Source organism: Anomaloglossus baeobatrachus, chromosome 2 (assembly GCF_048569485.1).
Source record: "Anomaloglossus baeobatrachus isolate aAnoBae1 chromosome 2, aAnoBae1.hap1, whole genome shotgun sequence".
Taxonomy (NCBI): domain Eukaryota; kingdom Metazoa; phylum Chordata; class Amphibia; order Anura; family Aromobatidae; genus Anomaloglossus; species Anomaloglossus baeobatrachus.
Genome location: NC_134354.1, coordinates 400,358,185 through 400,380,689, shown reverse-complemented (window position 1 = coordinate 400,380,689; position 22,505 = coordinate 400,358,185). Strand labels below are relative to the sequence as shown.

Genomic DNA, 22,505 nt, shown 5'->3' with positions numbered 1-22,505 from the left:
TTTGGTGCACATTGTTGAATGTTCATATCATAATTGAGGTTAGATAAACCATATTGTTCTCTGAAATGGAGTTTACACACTGATATACGACCGAAAATGACCCCCTTTATCAATAATATCCATGCAAAAAAAATTGTTGAAAATAAACAAATGGAAAAATGTATCTGACTTAACAACTCTTTGTTAATGATTATTTAAGCAAATCGTAATCCCAGCACAGATTCCATTATGAACAAGGCAAAACATGGAATCACAGTAGGCAAATGGTTTTCTGGGGAATTATTATTTTTTTTTTCTTGGGCTTAAAATTTACTATGTACTTACTCAACCAATTCTATTTGGCTCCTGGTTCCGGACTCCCAGTTCTCCGATCCTTCACGGTCTCCGATCCATTGCAGTGACCTGTAGCCACAACAGCCCATAGTTGACTATGTTGGTAGTGTGCTGTCCATAACAAGGCCCAGCTGTAATGAGACTTTATTCCAGTTCTCCCTAAAAAACTTTACGGGAATCTGTCAACCCACCCCCCCCCCCTCACCTTGACCATTTTAAGCTATTACTATGGGCATACAGGTTATAGGATGTTGAAAGTAGTCTTACCTGTATGCCTCATAGTAGATGGCTTATTGCACAAATATTACTTTGGATCACTATATGCAAATTAGCCTACCAGACTACTGCGCGTTGTGCTTCGGCTAAGGGGCAGTTGCCTCCCTGTAAGAAATCCCTGCCACCTTGCTGCATTATCCTTCCTGTCACTTCTTCTCAGCATCACCGTCACAGCTGGCAAATCCCACGCATGCGCAGTAGAGTGTTCTTCAGTCTGTGTTCATTCACCCCCCACCCATTGAATCTTCTGTGCATGCGCCGGTGAGTCAGCTCCACTTTTGTTATCATTGTGATGTTCTAAGTTGTCCTTCCACTTCCTGCCTGCCTGCCTGTGGGCAGGCGGGTAGACAGACACATGCAAACACACATACATACCTGGGCGATTTTGCAGGCAGGAAGTCGGGAGGATAACTTAGAACATCACAACGATAATGAAAGTGGAGCTGACTCACCAGCACATGCACAGTAGATTCAATGGGGGTGAATGAACGCAGGCTAAAGAACACTCTACTGCGCATGTGCGGGATTTGCCAGCTATGACTGTGACGCTGAGAGGAGGTGACAGGAAGGATAATAATGCAGCACAGAGGCGGCATTTCTTACAGTAACCAAAGAACAACACTTAGTAGCCTGGTAGACATTGTTATATATGCAAATCTAAAGTAATGTTTGTGGAACAAGGCATCTACTGTGAGGCATACAGGTAAGACTACTTTCACCATCCTATTAACGGTATGCCCATAGTAAGAGCTTAAAATGATCAAAGGGGGTGACAGATTCCCTTTAAGCCCTGCCCTTTGAGTACCTAGATTGCACCCCTTTATAATCCATCATCAAGTATATATGAAATGTAATTCTTTAGGTTCTCTTATGTGAAAATATTCTGATTTTTTTATATGTATGTATGTATGTATGTATGTATGTATGTATGTATGTGACACCAGATATCTGTACCACTGACGCCTCTTCTCTAACGATCTGGCATGTACCCTACAGATACTCTGTCATCGACAAATTCAGATTAGTTTTTCCAGAGGGTCAGAAGGACTGAGGAGAAGCAAGGGTGAATTGCAATCCCCTGAAGCACCATAGCAAGGGTGTGTTGAAGTCATAGTTAGGTATATGCAGGAAGGGCTTCTTGATGTATAGCCATACATCACCCATAGGCTTCGGATTCCTTTACATGGAATTACATACTGTACCAGACTGCTAGATGTCCAGCTTAAAGGCGTTTTCCACTTTCAGGAAAGTGGACCCCAAATGCTGGAAAATAATGAACTGAGCAGTTACTCGCCCTATTGGTGTCCAGTGCTGGCTCCCCACAGCTACTCAGTGTTTGTCTGCAGTGGTGACAGCTCGAATTACTGCTGTTTCCAATCACCTCGGTGGCTAGTGTTGTCTACCTTGGCACAGCCATTGAGCTCAGTGATTGGCTGCAGAAGTGATGTGAGCTTTCAACGTGATGTCACCACTGCAGTCAAACAGGGTCCTTAGCTGCACAACGAGGGTGAGTATCTAAGGTTTGGTATTTTAGAGCATTTGGGGCTAACTTTATTAAAGGGGAAAACCCCATTAATAAAAGGTACACCAGCTTCCCAATCACTCTTTCGGCCTTTGTAAAAGGATTCCTATGTATAGGTTTAATGTATGCGCTGGAGGCGTTCCAAGGGCATAAACCAGCCATGCACCGCATGTGTGAATTCTGCCTCATTTTTCCTCCTCTTATGTGCATCCTCTTCCATATCACTAGGATAAGGTCTAAAGTACATTGTAAATCATAACTATTGATTAATCAAAGGTTCTAACATTAGATCAGACAATGGATTGCACGGAAACCACCGGGGTGTGTGCCAGGAAAGTCCGCTCATGTATAACTATGGCTTCCAGTCTTTTTCCTCATGATGTATACTCTAAAGGCCCCGTCACACTAAGCAACATCGCTGCTAACGAACAACTTTTGTGACGTTGCTAGCGATGTTGCTGTGTGTGACATCCAGCAACAACCTGGCCCCTGCTGTGAGGTTGTTGGTTGTTGCTGAATGTCCTGGACCATTTTTTAGTTGTTGCTCTCCCGCTGTGAAGCACAGATCACTGTGTGTGACAGCGAGACAGCAACAACTAAATGTGCAGGCAGCAGGAGCCGGCTTCTGCGGAGGCTGGTAACCACGGTAAACATCGGGTAACCAAGAAGCCCTTACCTTGGTTACCCGATATTTACCTTCGTTACCAGCCTCCGCCGCTCTCACTGTCAGTGCCGACTCCTGCTCTGTGCACATGTAGCTGCAGCACACATCGGGTAATTAACCCGATGTGTGCTGTAACTAGGAGAGCAAGGAGCCAGCGCTAAGCAGTGTGCGCGGCTCCCTGCTCTCTGCACATGTAGCTGCAGCACACATTGGGTAATTAACCCCATGTGTACTGTAGCTAGGTGTGCAGGGAGCCAGTGCTAAGCAGTGTGCGCTGCTCCCTGCTCTCTGCACGTGTAGCTGCGTGTGCTGGTAACCAAGGTAAATATCGGGTTGGTTACCCGATATTTACCTTAGTTACCAAGCGCAGCATTGCTTCCACGCGGCGCTGCTGGCTGGGGGCTGGTTGCTGGTGAGCTCACCAGCAACCCGTGTAGCCACAATCCAGCGATTCCCTGACAGGTCAGGTTGCTGGTGGGATCGCTGGAGCGTCTGACTGTGTGACCTCTCACCAGCAACCTCCTAGCAACTTACCAGCAATCCCTATCAGGTTGGATCGTTGTTGGGATCGCTGGTAAGTTGTTTAGTGTAAAGGGGCCTTTAGACATCCCTTTATCCCTGTGACTGGGTCACTCGGATTAGTAATACAATGTACCTTATGTGCCATGTGCTACAGCAAATATAGGACTATTATAACCTTCATTATTTATCTATTAGAGCGAATACAGCAGAAATCCTTTGTGCAAACACAACTTTTTTTTTTTGACCATTTTTAAATAATTGATTTTAGTTGGATCCGTTTTTTTAACATTGGAGTCTATGGACAATGACTCTGTTAACTGATTTGCTAATTATCTTCCATTTGAAACTGATCTGGTAAGCAAAAAGCGGATCCGTTTACAAGAAAGAGAAAAACAGTTGCTAAATAGCAATCAGTTAATGGATCCATTTTCTATAGGCTCCAATGTTGAAAAAAAAAAACCCGGTTCCGGCTAATTATTTAAAATCTGGCAAAAGAAATTGCATGCACAACTTTTTTTGCCAACATATATTGCTACTGGATCTGTTCTAACAGATGATTACTGGACATGTGAACTTACCCTTATTCTGACCGCAGATAGTCCTTTAGCAGAGTCCATGCACCCTGTTAAAGAGCCAAGTTCGGTCACTTCCCGCAGTATTATTCAGTCAGTGCCTTTTTGTGAACCTCCCTTCCACCCCACCCAACAACCTCTGTATAGAGCAACACATTGTTCACTCAAGTGATGCCAGGTTTTTGCTACCTCATCTGAGAACAGTATAATGTAGGGGCAGAGACCCTGATTCCAGCGATGTGTCACTTACTGAGCTGTTTGCTGTCATTTTGATAAAATTGCGGTATGTTTTTTTTTCTCTGCTGCAGATCTAGCAGTTAAATAAATGTGGAGCTCTATATTCCTGCCCACAGAGAGGCAGATTTCCAATACAGTGTACACAGCTGTAAATCAGTGGTGTGGGCAGGGTTATTCAGAGCTCATGAATCTGCTTGCCTATCTGGCAGCAGGTAATGATGATCTCCTGCTGATTAAAACAATGATTTCACAAAAACTAAACTAAGCAGCCCAGTAAGTGACACACTGCTGCAATCAGAGTCTCTGACCCAACATTATGCTGTTGGCTATCTAGCTAGCTTGTCCCATGTTATAGTCCTTCAAGTCATAATGCCCCATAACAATAGTTCTGTAGTCTCCATGCATTGTTCCTCCAGTTTAGTTCAGAACCCACCAAAATTACATGAGTTAGGGTTTATGGTTTCATGAATCCAGTGTTCATGGTCTGTGTATGGACCGTAATGTCTAGAACAGGTGCACATCTATAGGACTATAAAGCTGTCGAGTTTTGGTTAGGTGAATGATCAGAACATGGCAGCCCATACTCGGACCATGAATGTCAAACATGCTGTTTATTTGGAAATGTAACACGGACACCCAGCAGTAGGGTAGAGTCACATTAGTGTATGGCATCCGATTGCTAATGACTCTTGGCTCAGGCTTTGCTGCGAGCATGAGCCGAGTGTAATGCAACTGTGATCCGATCTTACGATCAGATCACAGCTGCGGAGGAGAGGGTGGGAAAAATCTCCCCATGTCCTCGATTGTCAGCCTGTGTGTATATCACACTGCACTCCGGTGTCATCAAAGTGCAGTCCAATGTTTCACTTACACCCATAGACTTGTATGGGTGTGAGTGATCCAAGACTCAGACGCTCGCAGCACACTGCCATTTTTTCCTCTGTCTGATTAGGACTGAGGAAACATTTGCAGAGCTGTGCTGCAGCATGGTCTTACATGGGGCCGAGTGCAATGCAAGATTTTCTCACATTGGACTCGTGCGAGTCATATGTCAGGTTGACTCTGCACATACTGGAACTATTTAACCCTTGGTTGTCGCCCATTTTTCAAATCTGACACTTATCACTTTAGGTGACTGACTGAAATGCAATTACTTAATATAGTGAATTTTATTATTTTACTTTTTCTCCCAATACGTTGTACCCAGTGTGTGACACTGTTAGATGGCAGCTCTCTAATTCTGCTTTGTATCCTGAATTTGGGCATACCTTCTATGTGATCCTAATCTTTTGGATGGACATACAGTATCACAGGGAAAAAGAGCGAAGTGCACCACGCACATTTCAAGCCTAATTTGGGGTTTTACAAATCACTGGTTGACGATCAGTAAAGCCCTGGGTTACAATTATGAAACAAAAAAAAACCCTCAAGTGACCTCATATTAGAAATTATACTCCATAAGGCCTGTTTAAGGGAGTGTAATAAACATTTTGAGCCTAAAAGTGTTTTACATAAATAAAAAAAAAAATTATGGTGTTTGTCTGGTATAAATTACATTTTCAGTGGTTTTTCACTTTTTTTTTTTTTTTTTTTTTTTTTAACAAGTGGGAAAAATGTTAAAAAAAAAAAAAAAAAAAATACTGTTGCCATATTCTGGGAGCCATAACTTTCTTTTTTTACATTATTTTTATTATAAACTTTGTGTTGACACAGCAGAGTTGTATGAATTCTAGTTTTCACTGATAGAAGTTTGGGGTACTTATGATGTTTTGATCACCCCTTTTTACATTTTCGGGTATCAGGATCCACAAATAACTTCACTTCCCAGATTACATCTAATCACAAGGGGTCCCAGCAGGAGTAGGCCAGTCTCAGTCATTGGATCCTCCTAATTATTAGGTGTTCCCCTTATATCTGTCCTATTCAGCTGTGAGACATGTTTACTGATAATATATAAAAAAAAAAAGCCTTAAAGGGAAGGTGTCGTAAAAAAAAAGGTTTTTCAATAGCTGAAAAAATATAAAGTATTAATCTTTTAATGATTTGTGCAAATATTATTTGTTTTTAACTGAAAAAAATATAAAAAAAAAAATAAAAAAAAAAAAAAGTTTTGATATTTTCCACTCAAACACTAGGGGGAGCAGCTGCTGAAATCCTACTGTAGAACTAGCTCACATTACAACTGCAGTAAAAGTGGGTGGAGTCTGCTCTCCTGTGTGTGATGTCACAGCTCCCCCCTCCCAATCTGGTCGTTTCCAACACGATAAGGGAATGAAGTTTAGGATCACAGTGCAGAGCCATTTTGATGATGACCGCAAAGTGATCCTAATATGTCTAGTGTCACTAAGGCCAGATGCATAGTGCTCCACTGTATCCCGTGCTGCACTGTTTCCCAATGACCCATTGACTGACTTTCCCAATGCTGCATGCACTCGCCTCAGACCTGCGCCCCCGGCAGTCTGTCCTGTTAGTGATCACAGTTCATAACAGCGGAGGCCTGAGGTGAGCACACGCGGGGAGAGGAGGGGGTGGGGGCGGCTGAACACACGCGGGGAGAGGAGCGGGTGGGGGCGGCTGAACACACGCGGGGAGAGGAGGGGGTGGGGGCAGCTGAACACACGCAGGGAGGGGGGGGGCGACTGAACACACGCAGGGAGGGGGGGGCGGCTGAACACACACAGGGAGGGGGGGCGGCTGAACACACGCAGGGAGGGGGGGGCGGCTGAACACACGCAGGGAGGGGGGGGAGCGGCTGAACACACGCAGGGAGGGGGGGAGCGGCTGAACACACGCAGGGAGGGGGGGAGCGGCTGAACACACGCAGGGAGGAAGGGGCAGCTGAACACACGCAGGGAGGGGGGGGGCGGCTGAACACACGCAGGGAGGGGGGGGGCGGCTGAACACACGCAGGGAGGGGGGGCGGCTGAACACACGCAGGGAGGGGGGGGCGGCTGAACACACGCAGGGAGGGGGGGGGCGGCTGAACACACGCAGGGAGGGGGGGGCGGCTGAACACACGCAGGGAGGGGGGGGGCGGCTGAACACACGCAGGGAGGGGGGGGGCGGCTGAACACACGCAGGGAGGGGGGGGGCGGCTGAACACACGCAGGGAGGGGGGGGGCGGCTGAACAGATGCAGGGAGGGGGGGCGGGCGGCTGAACACACGCGGGGGGGAGGCTGAACACACGCAGGGAGGGGGGGGGCGGGCGGCTGAACACACACGGGGGGAGGCTGAACACACGCAGGGAGGGGGCGGGCAACTGAACACACGCAGGGAGGGGGGGACGGATGAACACACGCTGGGAGGGGGCAGGGCGGATGAACACACGCAGGGAGGGGGGGCGGATGAACACAGGGAGGGGGGGCTGCAGATGAACACACGCAAGGAGGGTGGCGGGGCGGATGAACACACGCTGGGAGGGGGCGGGGCGGATGAACACACGCGGGGAGCAGCACACCAGGATCAATTACGGTGCAATCACCGCTGCCCAGCACTGGTACTCACCCCATCCATTCCGGCGGGTGATAGGGAGAAAGTGGAGCACACAGCATACGCTGTGAGCTCCACGAAGATGGCGCTGATCTCCATCTGCTGTGATCCAGATGACAGCAGAAGCTGTTTCTGTGTTAAGTATAGGGTTGGAGTCTGACTACGGTCTTCTTTGCCCTGGGCGCTGCCATAAAGGAGGTGAGTAACTGTCATTACACACAGCAAATCCAAGATGGCAGCCACCAGTGCTTCAATAAAACTAAAATTAAAGAAAAACTAAACAGTGAGTTTAATTTTGTATTAAAAATACTTTATTTCATAATCACTATTATTAATACAAAAATAAAATTTCGCGACACCCTGCCTTTTAATAAACCACTTTGTCTCTTCCTTAGAAATACAGTCATGTGCGATTAGCTGGAACCAAAGACCCTCGTTCATATTTCAAGACAAAGACATGGTGGCTTGGTCTCTTCCTGATGACATCGGGCGAGGTAGCCGTGTTTTCATCCTATGCCTTTGCTCCTCTGTCACTTATCGTGCCTCTCAGTGCTGTGTCTCTCATAGGTGAGTCCTTTGGGCAAGAAATGCTCACTCTTCTCTTGGCTATAAATGTCTAGCTGCTCCATTAGTTCCTGCCATTCTTGTGTTGCTGTCAGGCTGATACTAATGTCTTCTAGAATATGTAGTGGCAAATACTGGATTTACGAAAAATAAGGAATTTGTACAAGTATACTAAAAACACTAATGAGATGTATCATCAGCCTCATTAAAAACAGTATAAATTTGGTGTGCCTTCTAACTCAACACGGCCATTAATATCTAAACTGCTGGCAACAAAAGTGAGTACACCCCTAAGTGAAATTGTCCAAATTGTGCTCAAAGTGTGAATTTCTCTCCTTTAAGGCCCCGTTACACGCAATGCCATCGCTAGCGAGATATCGCTGGGGTCACGAAATTCGTGACGCACATCCAGCGTCGTTCGCGATGTTGTTGCATGTGACACCTACGAGCGACCGCTAACGATCTGAAAAACGACAAAAATCGTTAATTGTTGACACGTAATTCCTTTCCCAAATATCGTTGCTCATTTTGGACGCAGGTTGTTCATTGTTCCTGAGGCAGCACACATTGCTACGTGTGACACCCTGGGAACTACGAACAACAGTGTTTCTGCATCCTCCGGCAACGAGGTTGGAGTGACGTTAATGTGGCTGCTCTCCGCCCCTATGCTTCTATTGATGGCCCACTGTGTGACGCCGCACGAACCGCCCCCTTTAAAAAAGAGTTTGTTCGCCGGCCACAGCGACGTCGTTAGGAAGGTATGTGCGTGTGACGCGTACTAGCAATATTGTTCGCCACTGACAGCAATTTGCCCGTGACGCACGCTCGCACGACTAGGGCGGGTGCGATCGCTAGCGACATCACTAGCGATGTCGCAGCGTGTAAAGCGGCCTTTAGTTCCATATGACTCATTCGTGTTACAAAGCATCAGGTGTGAATGAGAACCAGGTGTGGTAAATTATCGCTCCCACGCTCTCATACTGGTCACTAGAAGTTCAACATGGCACCTCGTGGCAAAGAATTTTCTGAGGATCTGGAAAAAAGCATTGTTGCTCTACATAAAGATTGCCTAGGCTATAAGAAGATTGGCAACACCCTGAAAGAGAGCTGCAGCATGAAGGCCAAGACCATTCAGCGGTTTTACAAGACAGGATCCACACAGAACAGGCCGTGCCATGGTCAGCAAAGAAGTTGAGTACAGATGCTCAGCGTCATATCGAGAGATTGTCTTTTCAAAATAGACATATGAGTGCTGCCATCATTGCTGCAGAGGTTACTGGGGTAGAGAGTCAGCCTGTCACTGCGCCGACCATACGCCATACACTGCGTTAAATTGATCTGAATTGCTGTCATCCCAGAAGCGTCTTCTGAAGATGATGCACAGGAAAGCCCACACTTTAGATAAGCAGACTAAAGGGGGCTTTACACTGTAGCGATATCGCTAGCAATTTCTAGCGATATCGAGCGCGAAAGCACCCGCCCCTGTCGTGCATGCGATTGTTTGTGATTGCTGCCGTAGCGAACATTATCGCTACGGCAGCGTCACACGCACTTACCTGGTCGGCGGCGTTGCTGTGACTGCCGAACAATCCCTCCCTCAAGGGGGAGGGACGTTCGGCATCACAGCGACGTCACCGCGACGTCACTAAGCGGCCGGCCAATCAAAGCGGAGAGGCGGAGCTGAGCGTGATGTAAACATCCCGCCCACCTCTTCCTTCCATATTGCGGCCGGCGGCAGGTAAGGAGACGTTCCTCGCTCCTGCGGTGTCACACATAGCGATGTGTGCTGCTGCATGAGCGATGAACAACATGGATAAACAACCCTTACCGATTTTTGAGTTTGGGACGACCTCTCCATGGTGAACGATTTTCACCATTTTTAAGGTCGCTTAAGGTCGCTGGTAAGTGTCACACGCTGCGATATCGTTAATGATGCCGGATGTGCGTCACTAACAACGTGACCCCGACGATAAAACATTAACAATATCGTAGCGTGTAAAGCCCCCTTTAGGACATGAAGTACTGGAACCTTGTTCTCTGATCTCATGAGACCAAGATAAACTTATTTGGTTCAGATGGTGTCAAGCTTGTGTGACGACAACCAGGTGAAGAGTACAAAGCGAGTGTGCCTTGCCTTCAGTCGAGCATGGTGGGGGAGTGTCATTGTTTGGGTCTGCATGAGTGCTGCTGGCTGTGAGGAGCTACAGCTCATTGAGTGATCCATGGATGCCAACATGTACTGTGACATACTGAAGAGCATGATTCAGTATGTCACAGTACATGTTGCCACCATCCTTTGGAAACTGGGCTGCAGGGCGGTATTTCAACATGCCTACCCCAAACGCCCCCTTTTCCCCCAAGATGTCCACTGCTTCTGTGGGGCATCCTCAAATGGAAGGTGGAGGAGCGTAAGGTCTCTAACGTCCACTAGATCTGTGATGTCCTCATGGAGGAGTGGAAGAGGATTCCAGTGGCTCCTGTGTAGATCTAGTGAACTCCACGTCAAAGAGTTAAGGCAGTGCTTGAAAATGATGGTAGCCTGTCAAAATATTGACACTTTCATCAAAATGTGGCCATTTTCACACAGTGGGTGTACTCACTTTTGTTACCAGCTGTTTAGACATTGATGGCTGTTGTGTTTAGAGCGGTGTTCCCCAACTCCAGTCCCATTAACAGGGCATGTTTTCAGGGTTTCCTTGTTATTGCACAAGTGATCATTTTATCACCTGCACAGCTGGTGACTCCATGACCTGCGAAATAACAAGAAACCCTGAAAACATGCACTGTTGTGAGGGGTGTACTCAAATTTGTGACTGAAAACAGGAAACAAAGTCATTGGCATGTTATATGCAATTGTGCTTTTGGGTTTTGCTTTGATGGACTTGTGCAGTTAAATTACCGGACAACATGATCATTCGGGTCATAACAGCGGTACCAAACATACATATTATTTATATATTTTATTTTTTTTCCACCAAAATGTAAAAAATAATTGAACTTTTGCAAACAAAAAATGATTGTGTAAAAACCTGTTACAATGCTTTGCTTTTTATAAAATTTGAGGGATGAGAGATGACCCCCCCCCTCCCCCACCCAAACAAAAAAAATGCTGATTCAGACATTTTTATTTTTTTATTTTTTTTTATGATGTTCCCCGCTATAGGTGTTGGGGTTAGATCATATTATATTTTCAAAGATTTGATTTTTACAGAAGTCCTACTTCAGTATTGCAGTTTATAGTAAAAATGATGTGTGAGGCCCAGCTACTACATGCTGGATATCATGGATGTATAAAGATGGCAGCATCAGGGGCATTTAGTAGGCGGCCAGCTATGATTTAAACCCATAGTCGCCCTGCACATTTATCATACGGAAGATGGACAATGGGCGCCACACAGATCTCAAACATTTAAATAGCGCTATCGAAAATTGAGAGAAAATGTTATTGAATATGAAGAAATGTTATTTATCTTTTGTTCTCTTTTCCCCAGCAAGCTCAATTATAGGCATTATATTTATTAAAGAGAAGTGGAAGCCCAAGGAATTCCTAAGTGAGTACTGATTTCATAGGGATTTCACAGCACACTTAATAATTTTAATAAAAACACATATTATAAGATTACTAAAGTCAGGCATTGGTCATATGGAGTACATAAGGAGTGCACTGGTCTCTGCTTATTTCTTCATATTTTCAGTAGTTGTACCTATTGTTACAGACAGTCAACTGCAGTATGGAATAGCTCCACGTGCTCCTATAAACAGGTATACGTCTAATGGACCGCAGAAAACTGTTGTGTTTTATTTGTATTTAACCTAGTGAAATCCCCATATTGGGGACCCTCAACATCTCTGAAAAAGCACAGAAATGATTTGCTTCATAGTGTTTGCTGTTTGCAGCAGTTGTCAATTTTACTTTGTGTTTGTTTTTCACATCACTATGTGTTCCATTTAAAGAGAATCTGTTACCAGGTTTTTGCTATAGAATCTGAAAAGCAGCATGATGATTCTTATTTTCCATGTAGTAGATGTACCTGTGTATAATCTCGTCCACAGCACTGACTGGCAGCTTCCTGTGTACAATGTGCATTGTGAGCAAGCTGCTAATCAGTGGTGGGGGCGGGCTTACACAGATTAGCCTTACTGCCCTGCACATGAGACCTAGTCCTGTAGTGATAATCTCCTGCTGATAAAACACTAATTGTATTGAAACTCCAGTACATAGCCTAATAAGTGACACATTCCTGGAATCAGGCTTTCACCTCCTACATTATGCTGCTTTCAGATTACATAGCAAAAACTCGTGTGTTGTAGACACATCTTTCACTTTGGTCTGACAAAGGGAATGTGGCCTATATGTGACACTGCCACCCACCCCCCCACCCCCCCAAAAAAAAAAAAAGACACCCAAATAAATTTTGATACAAAGTAATAAGTGGTGTAAACTTTAAATGGAATATGTCAGCAGGTTTTGCTATATAACATGAAGCCAGCATGTTGTAAGGGTTAAGACCGAAGGTTCAGTCATGCCTGTGTTGTCACAGTCTGATCTTTTGTTTATTTGCTATGCTTGTTTTAGCAGTCAGGCCCTTTTATTGTTGTGGCTAGATACATCGTGCAATGTTGTGTGGCAGCCCCCTCCTCTAACACCTCACGGTTAATGTACAATCTCTCTATAGAGAGCCTGGTGATGGCGGGAACAGCCTTCTGGACTCTGCTACATGACTAAAGCTAAAAATGCACATTGTGTCAGAAGGGCTGCAGCCAGTGATCTAAGTGATAGATCGTTAGATACAGAATCTCTTTGCCAATATCATGCTTCTCTCAGATAAGGTAGCAAAAACCTGCCAACAGATTCCCTTTAAGACTTACGGCCTGACTTATTAAGACTGTTGTGCATGCCAGTCTTGGTGAAGCCAGCACTTAAGAGAAATGATTTAGTGGCATATTACATTAATTTCTGGTGTGATTTACACCACGAAGTGTTGATGAATTAGCCAGGCGGGATTTTCCATGTCCTCTTCCAGTCCCAGCTCTGCGTACTTTGGCAAAGCTGCCTGGGATTGGTGTGAAAATGCCAAAAGTTTCTGGTTTGTTGTTTTGTTCTGCTCAACTTCACATTACACAATTTTTGCGACATTACAAGGTATCTTTACTTTGTATTTTACAACAGCTTTATCTAAATCCTTGAAACACTTTGATAAATGTGGTTTATTTTAAGACTTTTTAGCCTAATTTTGCACCACTTTGGCTTAAGGCCGCGTCTCCCTAAGCGGCATCGCTAACGACGTCGCTGCTGAGTCACTGTTTTTGTGACACAACAGCGATCTTGCTAGCGATGTCGCTGTGTGTGACATCCAGCAACTACCTGGCCCCTGCTGTGAGGTCGCCGGTTGTTGCTGAATGTTGGTCGTTGCTCTCCCGCTGTGAAGCACATGTCGCTGTGTTTGACATTGAGAGAGCAACGATCTGAATGTGCAGGGAGCCGGCTTCTGCGGACGCTGGTAGCCAAGGTACACATCGGGTAACCAAGCAAAACACTTTGCTTGGTTACCCGATATTTACCTTGGTTACCAGCGTCCGCAGCTTCTAGAAGCTGGCTCCCCGCTCCCTGCACACATAGCCAAGGTACACATCGGGTAACTATAAGCAAAGCGCTTTGCTTACTAACCCGATGTGTACTATGGTTACGAAGCACAGCGTCGTTACACGGGTGGCTGATCTCTGATGATCGCTGTGGAGATCTGCCTGTTTGACAGCTCACCAGCGACCATATAGCGACGCTCCAGCGATCCCTGCCAGGTCAGATCACTGGTGGGATCGCTGGAGCGTCGCTAAGTGTGATGGTACCTTTACAGTTTCTGCGACACGTTGTTTAATATATATTTGTGTTAGAGATATAGTCTTAAGCTTCTTTTCACAGGACAATAAAATGTTATCTTTCTTTCTTGGGAAAACTGAGAAAAGCTCCAGTAAATAATACGCTTGCTTTACTAATACATGGTATGCAATCCTGGAACTGTGTAATAGTTTTGTCCATCTGATCATAGATGTAAATTGTATTTTTAGTTGGCTATTATGCAGGACAGTAGTCCTAATAAGAAATATGTCATTATCCATCAATGTGTGTGTGATATGGCAACACAAAGCTTGTTTTATAGTGAAACACTGTACACACAGATCAGTTTTGGACACAGCTGATTGCACAAGAGGTGTCCAATTTTTTACTGTGGTTGAAAGGTTACTTGGGCAAAGACGTTGGCTTAAACTTTAAACATTTACTTTCTCTGTAATCATCGTTTATTTTTCATTTGAATACATTTTTCTTTCATACATTCTCTTTTTTGTAAGGAACACTAAAGTTAAAAGGGTTTTCTGGCTTATGAAGACAACTAGCAAGGGAGTGTAACATTAGTGATCCTAACAGTGTGTAATAAAAACACTGTTAGGATTCTGCTTGCTTTCACAGTCTCCACACTTGGGGATGCTATTTGCATATTTGCGCTCATATGCTAATGATTCTCTTCTGCTTGTTTCAAAGCTTCAATGTTATCACAAGTTTTTCCCCTTCTCGTGCTGGACCATGGCAAACAGTAATTTTTGGAAGTTTTAAGCCTGCCTGAAAGATAGCTTGTCTTGCATAGACAATCTTTTTTTTTTAATATTGTCATAACCATCTGTGCAGTACGTGATGGGCATTCAAATGATGTGCTGACGAGGCGGCGCATGTCTTACTGACCCCACCCACCTCTGACAATATTTAACCCAAAGAAGACTAAGAAGCTGCATGCTTTAGCTAACTCCTCTGCGCTTGAACAGCCTCGGAAGGATTTCCTGTTTTCCCAGCCAAATGCATGCAGGATTGTTTGCTTCAGGAGCCGGAATATAGTCATGTACACGAAGAAAGATCTTTTGTTCTTTTTCCTCTGATTCAGTTCTGCTTTTAAAAACTAATAAAGGGAAATTTTTCACTTTTGTGCAAGAAAGAAGTAGAACAGCTGCCAATTGCTTTAATTTTGCTAATAATGGGATAACCGGGTGCACTGCACATCCAGTATATCACAAACGTGAGTACACCCAACACATTTTTGCAAATATTTTAGTATATATTTACATTGGACACTTTGATACAATGTAATGTAGTCAGTGTACAGGTTGTACAACATTGTAAATTTGGTGTACCATCTAAATAACTCAACACAGCCATTAATGTCTAAACTGCTGCCAACAAAAGTGAAAATGGCCAAATTGTGCCCAACTAGCCATTTTCACTTCCGGATGTCATGTGACTCATTAGTGTTACAAGGTCTCAAGTGTGAATGGGGAACAGGTGTGTTACATTTGTTGTTATTACTCACACTCTTTTATACTGGTCAATAGAAGTGCAACATGGCACCTCAGGGTAAAGAATTATCTGAGGATCTGGAAAAAAGAATTGTTGCTCTACATAAAGATGGCCTAGGCTATAAATAGATTACCAACACCCTGAAACTGAGCTGCAGCATGAAGGCCAAGACCATTCAGGGGTTTAACAAGACAGATTCCACTCAGAATAGGCCTCACCATGGTTGAGCAAAGAGGTTGTGTGCACAAGCTCAGCGTCATATCCAGAGGTTGTCTTTCAAAATAGACATATGAGTGCTGCCAGCACTGCTGGAGAGGTTACAGGAGTGGAGGGTCAGCCTGTCAGTGCTGAGGCCATGCGTCACACACTGCATTAAATTGGTCTTCATGGCTGTCATCTCAAAAGTAAGCCTCTTCTAAAGATAATGTACAAGAAATCCCACAAACAGTTTGCTAAAGACAAGCAGTCCAAGGACCTGGTTTACTGGAACCATGTCCTGTTGTCTGATGAGACCAAGACCAAAATAAACTTGATAGTATCAAGTGTGTGTGACGGCAACCAGGTGAGGAGTACAAAGGCAAATGTGTCTTGCCTATAGTCAAGGGTGGTGGTGGGAGTGTCATGATTTGGGGCTGTATGAGTGCTTCTGGCTACATTTCATTGAGGGAACCATAAATGCCAACATGTATTGTGACATAAGGCAGCGTTACACGCTACGATATATCGTGCGATCGCATGAGCGATCGCACTCTCCCCCCGTCATTTGTGCGTCACGGACAATTCATTGCCCGTGGCGCACAATGTCGTTATGTCGTTAACCCCCGTCACATGTACTTACCTCCCTAACGACGTCGCTGTGGGCCTCGAACATTCTCTTCCTGAAGGGGGTGGGATGTTCGGCGTCACAGCGATGTCACACAGCGGCTGCCCAATAGAAGCGGAGGTGCGGAGATAAGCAGCCGGAACACCCCGCCCACCTCCTTCCTTCCTCTTTGCCAGCGGGACACAGGTAGGCTGTGTTAGTCGTTCCCGGGGTGTCACACGTAGCAATGTGTGCTGCCTCAGGAACGACGAACAACTGGCGCGCAGAAGGAGGAACGACATTATGAAAATGAACAACGTGTCAACGAGCAACGATCAGGTGAGTATTTTTGCTCGTTAACAGTCGTTCGGAGGTGTCAGACGCTACAACATCTCTAACGATGCCGGATGTGCATCACAAATTCCGTGACCCCATATCATTAGATATATCGTAGCGTGCGACGGGGCCTATACTGAAGCAGAGCATGATCATTTCTCTTTGGAAACTCAGCTGCAGGGCAGTATTGCAACATTACGACCCCAAACACACCTCCAAGGTGACCACTGCCTTCCTAAGAAGAAAAAAAAAACAAACTGAGGGTGAAGGTTCTGGACTGGCCAAGCATGTCTCCAGACCACCTAAACCCTATTGAGCATCTGTGGGGCCTCCTCAAACGGAAGGAGGAGGAGCGTAAGGTCTCTAACATCCACCAGCTCTGTGATGCCGTCTTGGAGGAGTGGAAGAGGATTCCAGTGACAACCTGTGATGCTCAAGAGAGTTAAGGCAGTGCTTGACAATAATGGTGGCCATATAAAATATTGACACGTTTGTCACAATTTGGCCATTTTCACTTAGGGGTGTACTCAGTTTTGTTTCCAGTGGTTTAGGCATCATTGAATGTGTGCCGCAGAAGGAAGACGATGGTGCATACTGAACCAACAAATTAGAAAAAATAGCTTTATTAATAATCTAGAAAATACAGTAAAATGAGATGGGCCAGCATTGGTTGAAAACTAATATGAAATAGTTAGACTTAATGGTACCACAACGGATAGGGTAAACAGTGTAACAATCACTGTGCTGCTACATGCAGCTCTACAGATAGGGACTGTATTAGTATCGCATGTATAGGCTGTATGAATACATACATACATGAGTTACAAGTAATCCTGCAGCAAATTACCGTGTTAGTGCCGGACCTCTGATACCTTTAGTCTTACTGGTGTTATCCTACCAGCGTTACATGCTATCATATGATCTACATGACATACATTGTGATTTTTAGATAACTTTTTCATTTAGTTGTGTGTTCACCAAATTTACCCTGCTATACAAGCTATACACTGACTGCTTTACATTGTATCAATCATATCTTCAGTGTTGTCCCATGAAAAGATATAATAAACTATTTACAAGAATGTGAGGGGTGTACTCACTTTTGTGATATGATGCAAGTGGCCAAAAGCCACACTGACCATTAGGAGCGACTAAGCAAAGGAGTTTACCATTTATACCTCAGTGTTACCTCGAACTCGTGCCCTCATTGGTCCTTGCAGTGGGTGTGGCTTTTATCCGCATGTGGCAGCGCAAAGTATGATCATACCTGAAAGTCCCTCTGATTGGCTATCTCATTGCTATGGGCTCTTTGCATTCATGTTCAAACTTCTTTACTTTTTGGCACAATATCACCTCATTTCAATGATTTACTGATTTTATGATCATGTAACACCAGCAGATTTTCACCTGCATGTTTACTAATCAGGCCTCCTCTGATTTTCTGTATGTGTCTTCTTCCATCCCCCAAAAGGACGTTATATCTTGTCCTTTTTAGGCTGTGGCTTAGCAGTCGTTGGCACGTATCTGCTGATAACTTTTGGGCCCAACAGTCATGAGAAGATGATTGGAGAGAACATTGTTGCACACTTAGTGAGCTGGCCGTTCCTGCTGTACATGGTAAGTTCTACATGAGTGGTGTGTAAGAAAGAATTAGTAATACTGTAGTAATTGTGGCTGCACCAACCCCCAAGTTATAGTTAGAGAACGTGGACATTATTTGTAGAGGTTTTTTTTTTTTTTGCTGGAAAAAAATTGCCTTGTCCTAAATGTAAGGTCTTCTCAATGACTTGTTACATCTACAGCTGTAATCAAAATTATTCACCCCTCACAAGGATCCAGTGGGTTGCCACTCTAAACAAGCGCCGTGTAGACAGTAATAGGAAGCACTAATGGCGGTCATGTGATTGCTATAATAAAGAAGACTCCATCAACTCTGCTATGCAGTCAGGAGGCCAAATTTCCACAGTAACTAGGGCTAATATACCAGCCCAAGTTACTGAGAATTTGGGGTACAAATTTTTTTTTTTTTTTTAAAATATCCCTCCTTCCCCCAATTGTAGTTAATCTAATATATAAAGCTCTGTGTGTGTGTGTGTGTGTGTGTGTGTGTGTGTGTGTGTGTGTGTGTGTGTCCGCTAAAGGAATTTGCACCGTCGCAGTTACAATCACAAAATTTTGCACAGACACTCTGTGACCCAGGGAACGTCGTAGACTCTGTTTTGACAGGAAAATTTTAACCCTGCGATTTACAATTACTCTCCAAAAAGCTGCCACCATTAAACTGAATGGAGGTGGGAGCTACAGGCTATTAATAGCAACTGTCAGTGGTTACTATAGGAACAAAATAAACTGTTAGTATAAGAAGCTTATGTGTGAGGTAATAAGATGTCAGTGGGGAGACTGATAGAGAGAGACCGAGACAGACCGGGCAAAAAGACAGACGGGGAAAGAGAGAGACATACACACACAGAGATGGAGACAGACTGATACAAATACAGACAGAGAGATAGAAACAGAGAGACAGAAACATAGACACAGACAGACAAAGAAAGACAGAGAGACAGACAGCGACACACAGACAGAGACTGGGAGAGAGACAGAGACAGGTACTATCCTGGGCAACGCCAGGTACTACAGCTAGTATATAATAAAATTAATAAACAATTGGAAGAGAAGGGGGGGTAGAGGTAGGATATTGTGTAGATTATGGCAATGGTTGAGTTTTATGAATGGGGAAGGGGGGGAGCATCAGAAGAGGTGAAGGGGTTGCGGGGGTCGGGGTTCAACATAAACTGTACTTTTAGTTTTAAAATTGTATTCTATAACATTGCTGGAACGATTTATCTAAATAACATTAACATAGGCTTGTTTTCTATTTGTTGTTTGACTGGTGATGAGCCTTTTAAGTGGTTTGTTAGAGGCTTCATCCTGGTGAGGGTTGTTTTTTTGTTTTTTTTTTTCTTTTTTTCTACCAACTGGACCAATCTTTCCATCTGTCATAAGAGGGGTCAAGAGAAGAGCAAGATGGAGGGATAAGCTAAATTTATACTGTTATTTTCTGAATGAGTTCATGTATTTCTTTCCATAAGTTTTTCAATTTTTGGACAATACCCTACACATTTTCTGGAATCATTTGTTTCATCACAACTTCTTCTCCAACACTTTTTAGAATAGTTAAATTATATTTTGTGGTTGGTTTCTTAGAGGAAAGCACAAGCTGTTGCTGAATAGGTCCATTTAAAGGCTTGAGACCATTTTTTCTATGTGATGTGAAATATTCAAATTTATGTTCTTTGAAATATTTGTTGTCATTGAATCATTGATAAATTGATCTAGTGCTACATGTAATTATTTTTTGCATTATCTAGTATTCAGACCCTTTTAAATTTTTCACTCTTTGTTTCTTTGCAGCCATTTGGTAAATTTAAAAATTATGTTTTTCTCATTAATGTACACTCTGCACCCCATCTTGTCAGAAAAAAATGCAGAAAAGTAGAAATTTTTTGAAAATTTATTAAACAAAAAAACCTGAAATATCACATGGTCATAAGTATTCAGACCCTTTGTTTAGACACATAGTTGAGCCACATGCTGTCCATTTCCTTGTGATCCTCCTTGAGATGGTTGTACTCCTTCATTGGAGTCCAACTGTATTTAATTAAACTGATAGGACTTGATTTGGAAAAGCACACACCTGTCTATATAAGGCCCGTTTCACACATCCGGCATGTCGCCGGATCCGGCACACTCCAGTACAGTGTAGTAGAGTACAATGTTGTCGCGGCAACCTCCGGTCACATACTGTCATGTGACCGGAGCTTGCAGCAATGCCATTTTTACAGTATCAACACTACTGGAGTGTGCCGGATCCGGAAATCCGGCGAAATGCCAGATGTATGAAACAGGCCCTAGACCTCACAGCTTAGTGCATTTCAGACCAAATGAGAATCATGAGGTCAAAGGAACTGCCCAAGGAGCTCAGAGACAGAATTGTGGCAAGACACAGATCTGGGCAAGGTTACAAAAGAATTTCTGCAGTACTCAAGTTTCCTAAGAGCACAGTGGCCTCCATAATCATTAAATGGAAGAAGTTTGGGACCACCAGAACCCTTCCTAGACCTGGCTGTCCAGCCAAACTGAGCAATCATGGGAGAAGAGCCTTGGTGAGAGAGGTAAAGAAAAACCCCAAGATCACTGTGGCTGAGCTCCAGAGATGCAGTAGGAAGATGGGAGAAAGTTCCACAAAGTCAACTATTACTGCAGCCCTCCACCAGTTGGGCCTTCATGGCAGAGTGACCCGACGGAATCCAGCCTCTCCTTAGTGCAAGACATAAGAAAGCCCGCATATTTTGCAAAAAAACACATGAAGGGCTCCCAGACTATGAGAAATAAGATTCTCTGGTCTGGTGAGACAAAGATAGAAGGTTTTGGTGATAATTCTAAGCCTTATGTTTGGAAAAAACCAAGCACTGCTCATCACCTGCCCAATACAATCCCAACAGTAAAACATGGTGGCAGCAGCATCATGCTATGGGAGTGTTTTTCAGCTGCAGGGTCAGGACCACTGGTTGCAATTGAAGACAAGATAAATGCAGCCAAGTACAGAGATAACCTCTTCCAGAGTGCTCTGGACCTTAGACTTGGCCGAAGGTTCACTTTCCAACAAGACAATGACCCTAAGCACACAGCTACAATAACAAAGGAGTGGCTTCAGAACAAACTCTGTGACCATTCTTGACCGACCCAGCCTGAGCCCTGACCTAAACCCAATTGAGCATATCTGGAGAGATCTGAAAATGGCTGTCCACCAACGTTCACCATCCATCCTGACAGAACTAGTTAGGATCTGCAAGGAAGAATGGCAGAGGATCCCCAAATCCAGGTGTGAAAAACTTGTTGCATCATTCCCAAGAAAACTCATGGCTGTACTAGCTCAAAAGGGTGCTTCTACTCAATACTGAGCAAAAGGTGTGAATACTTATGACCATGTGATATTTCAGTTTTTCTTGTTTTAATAAATTTGCAAAAATGTCTACATTTCTGTTTTTTTCTGATAAGATGGGGTGCAAAGTGTATATTAATGAGAAAAAAATGAACTTATTTGAATTTACCAAATGGCTGCAATGAAACAAAGAGTGTAAGGCCTAAGCCACACGGCGAGAAAATCGGTGCGAGTGGAGTGCGATAAAACATTGCATTCCACTCGGACCAATATTACTCATTCAAGTCAATGGGGCGAGAGAAAAATCGCACTGCAGTCGTGGTACACTGGTGTACCGCGCATGCATAGCGAGAATCGCAATAGCCGGCTACGGAGGAGAGAGGGAGAGAAATCCCTCCCCTTCTCAGAGCCGGCCCTCCCCTCCGGAGAGCCGTCCCGTCCCCCACAGCTGAGGTCCGCACGCACAGTCGGACCGCAGTCTCCGGGATACTCGCATGACACTCGGCTCCTGCTGTACTGCTAGCGTGAGCCGAGTGTCATGCGAGTATCGCAGTAGTAGTAGTAGTAGTGCCCGTGTGGCCCCGGCCTAAAGGGGACTCCACTTTCCGTACCCACTGTATATATTATATTTTTATATTTATACTAGAAGGTGGCCCGATTCTAAGGCATCGGGTATTCTAGAATTTATTGTGTAGTTAATGTATGATTTTTGTTATATAATATATATTAGATGTTGTTGTGTGTAGTTGCCAAGTGTTTGTGTAGGGCGCTGTACATGTTCTGGGTGTTGTCTGGGTGTGGGGGGGTGTGAGAGCGGTGTTGTTTGTTTGTTTGTTGCGTTGTGTGTGTTGCGTTGTTTGTGGAGCGCTGTGTGTCTGCAGTGTTGTCTGTGTGTGTGTGTTG

The 22,505-nt window shown here is 44.4% G+C and overlaps 1 protein-coding gene across 3 annotated transcripts in view; it reads left to right on the top strand.

Annotated features, from left to right (window-relative positions):
- Nucleotides 1–22,505, top strand: part of LOC142291514 (NIPA-like protein 3) — a 90,755-nt gene that overhangs the window by 15,847 nt on the left and 52,403 nt on the right. For 2 of the 3 annotated variants that reach the window (XM_075336091.1, XM_075336092.1), the window contains exons 4-6: nucleotides 8,012–8,183; nucleotides 11,672–11,731; nucleotides 18,132–18,277. In XM_075336091.1, coding sequence (XP_075192206.1) covers nucleotides 8,012–8,183; nucleotides 11,672–11,731; nucleotides 18,132–18,277 — 378 coding nt within the window. The remainder of the gene's footprint in view (nucleotides 1–8,011; nucleotides 8,184–11,671; nucleotides 11,732–18,131; nucleotides 18,278–22,505) is intronic. The other variant, XM_075336093.1, reaches the window with a different exon arrangement.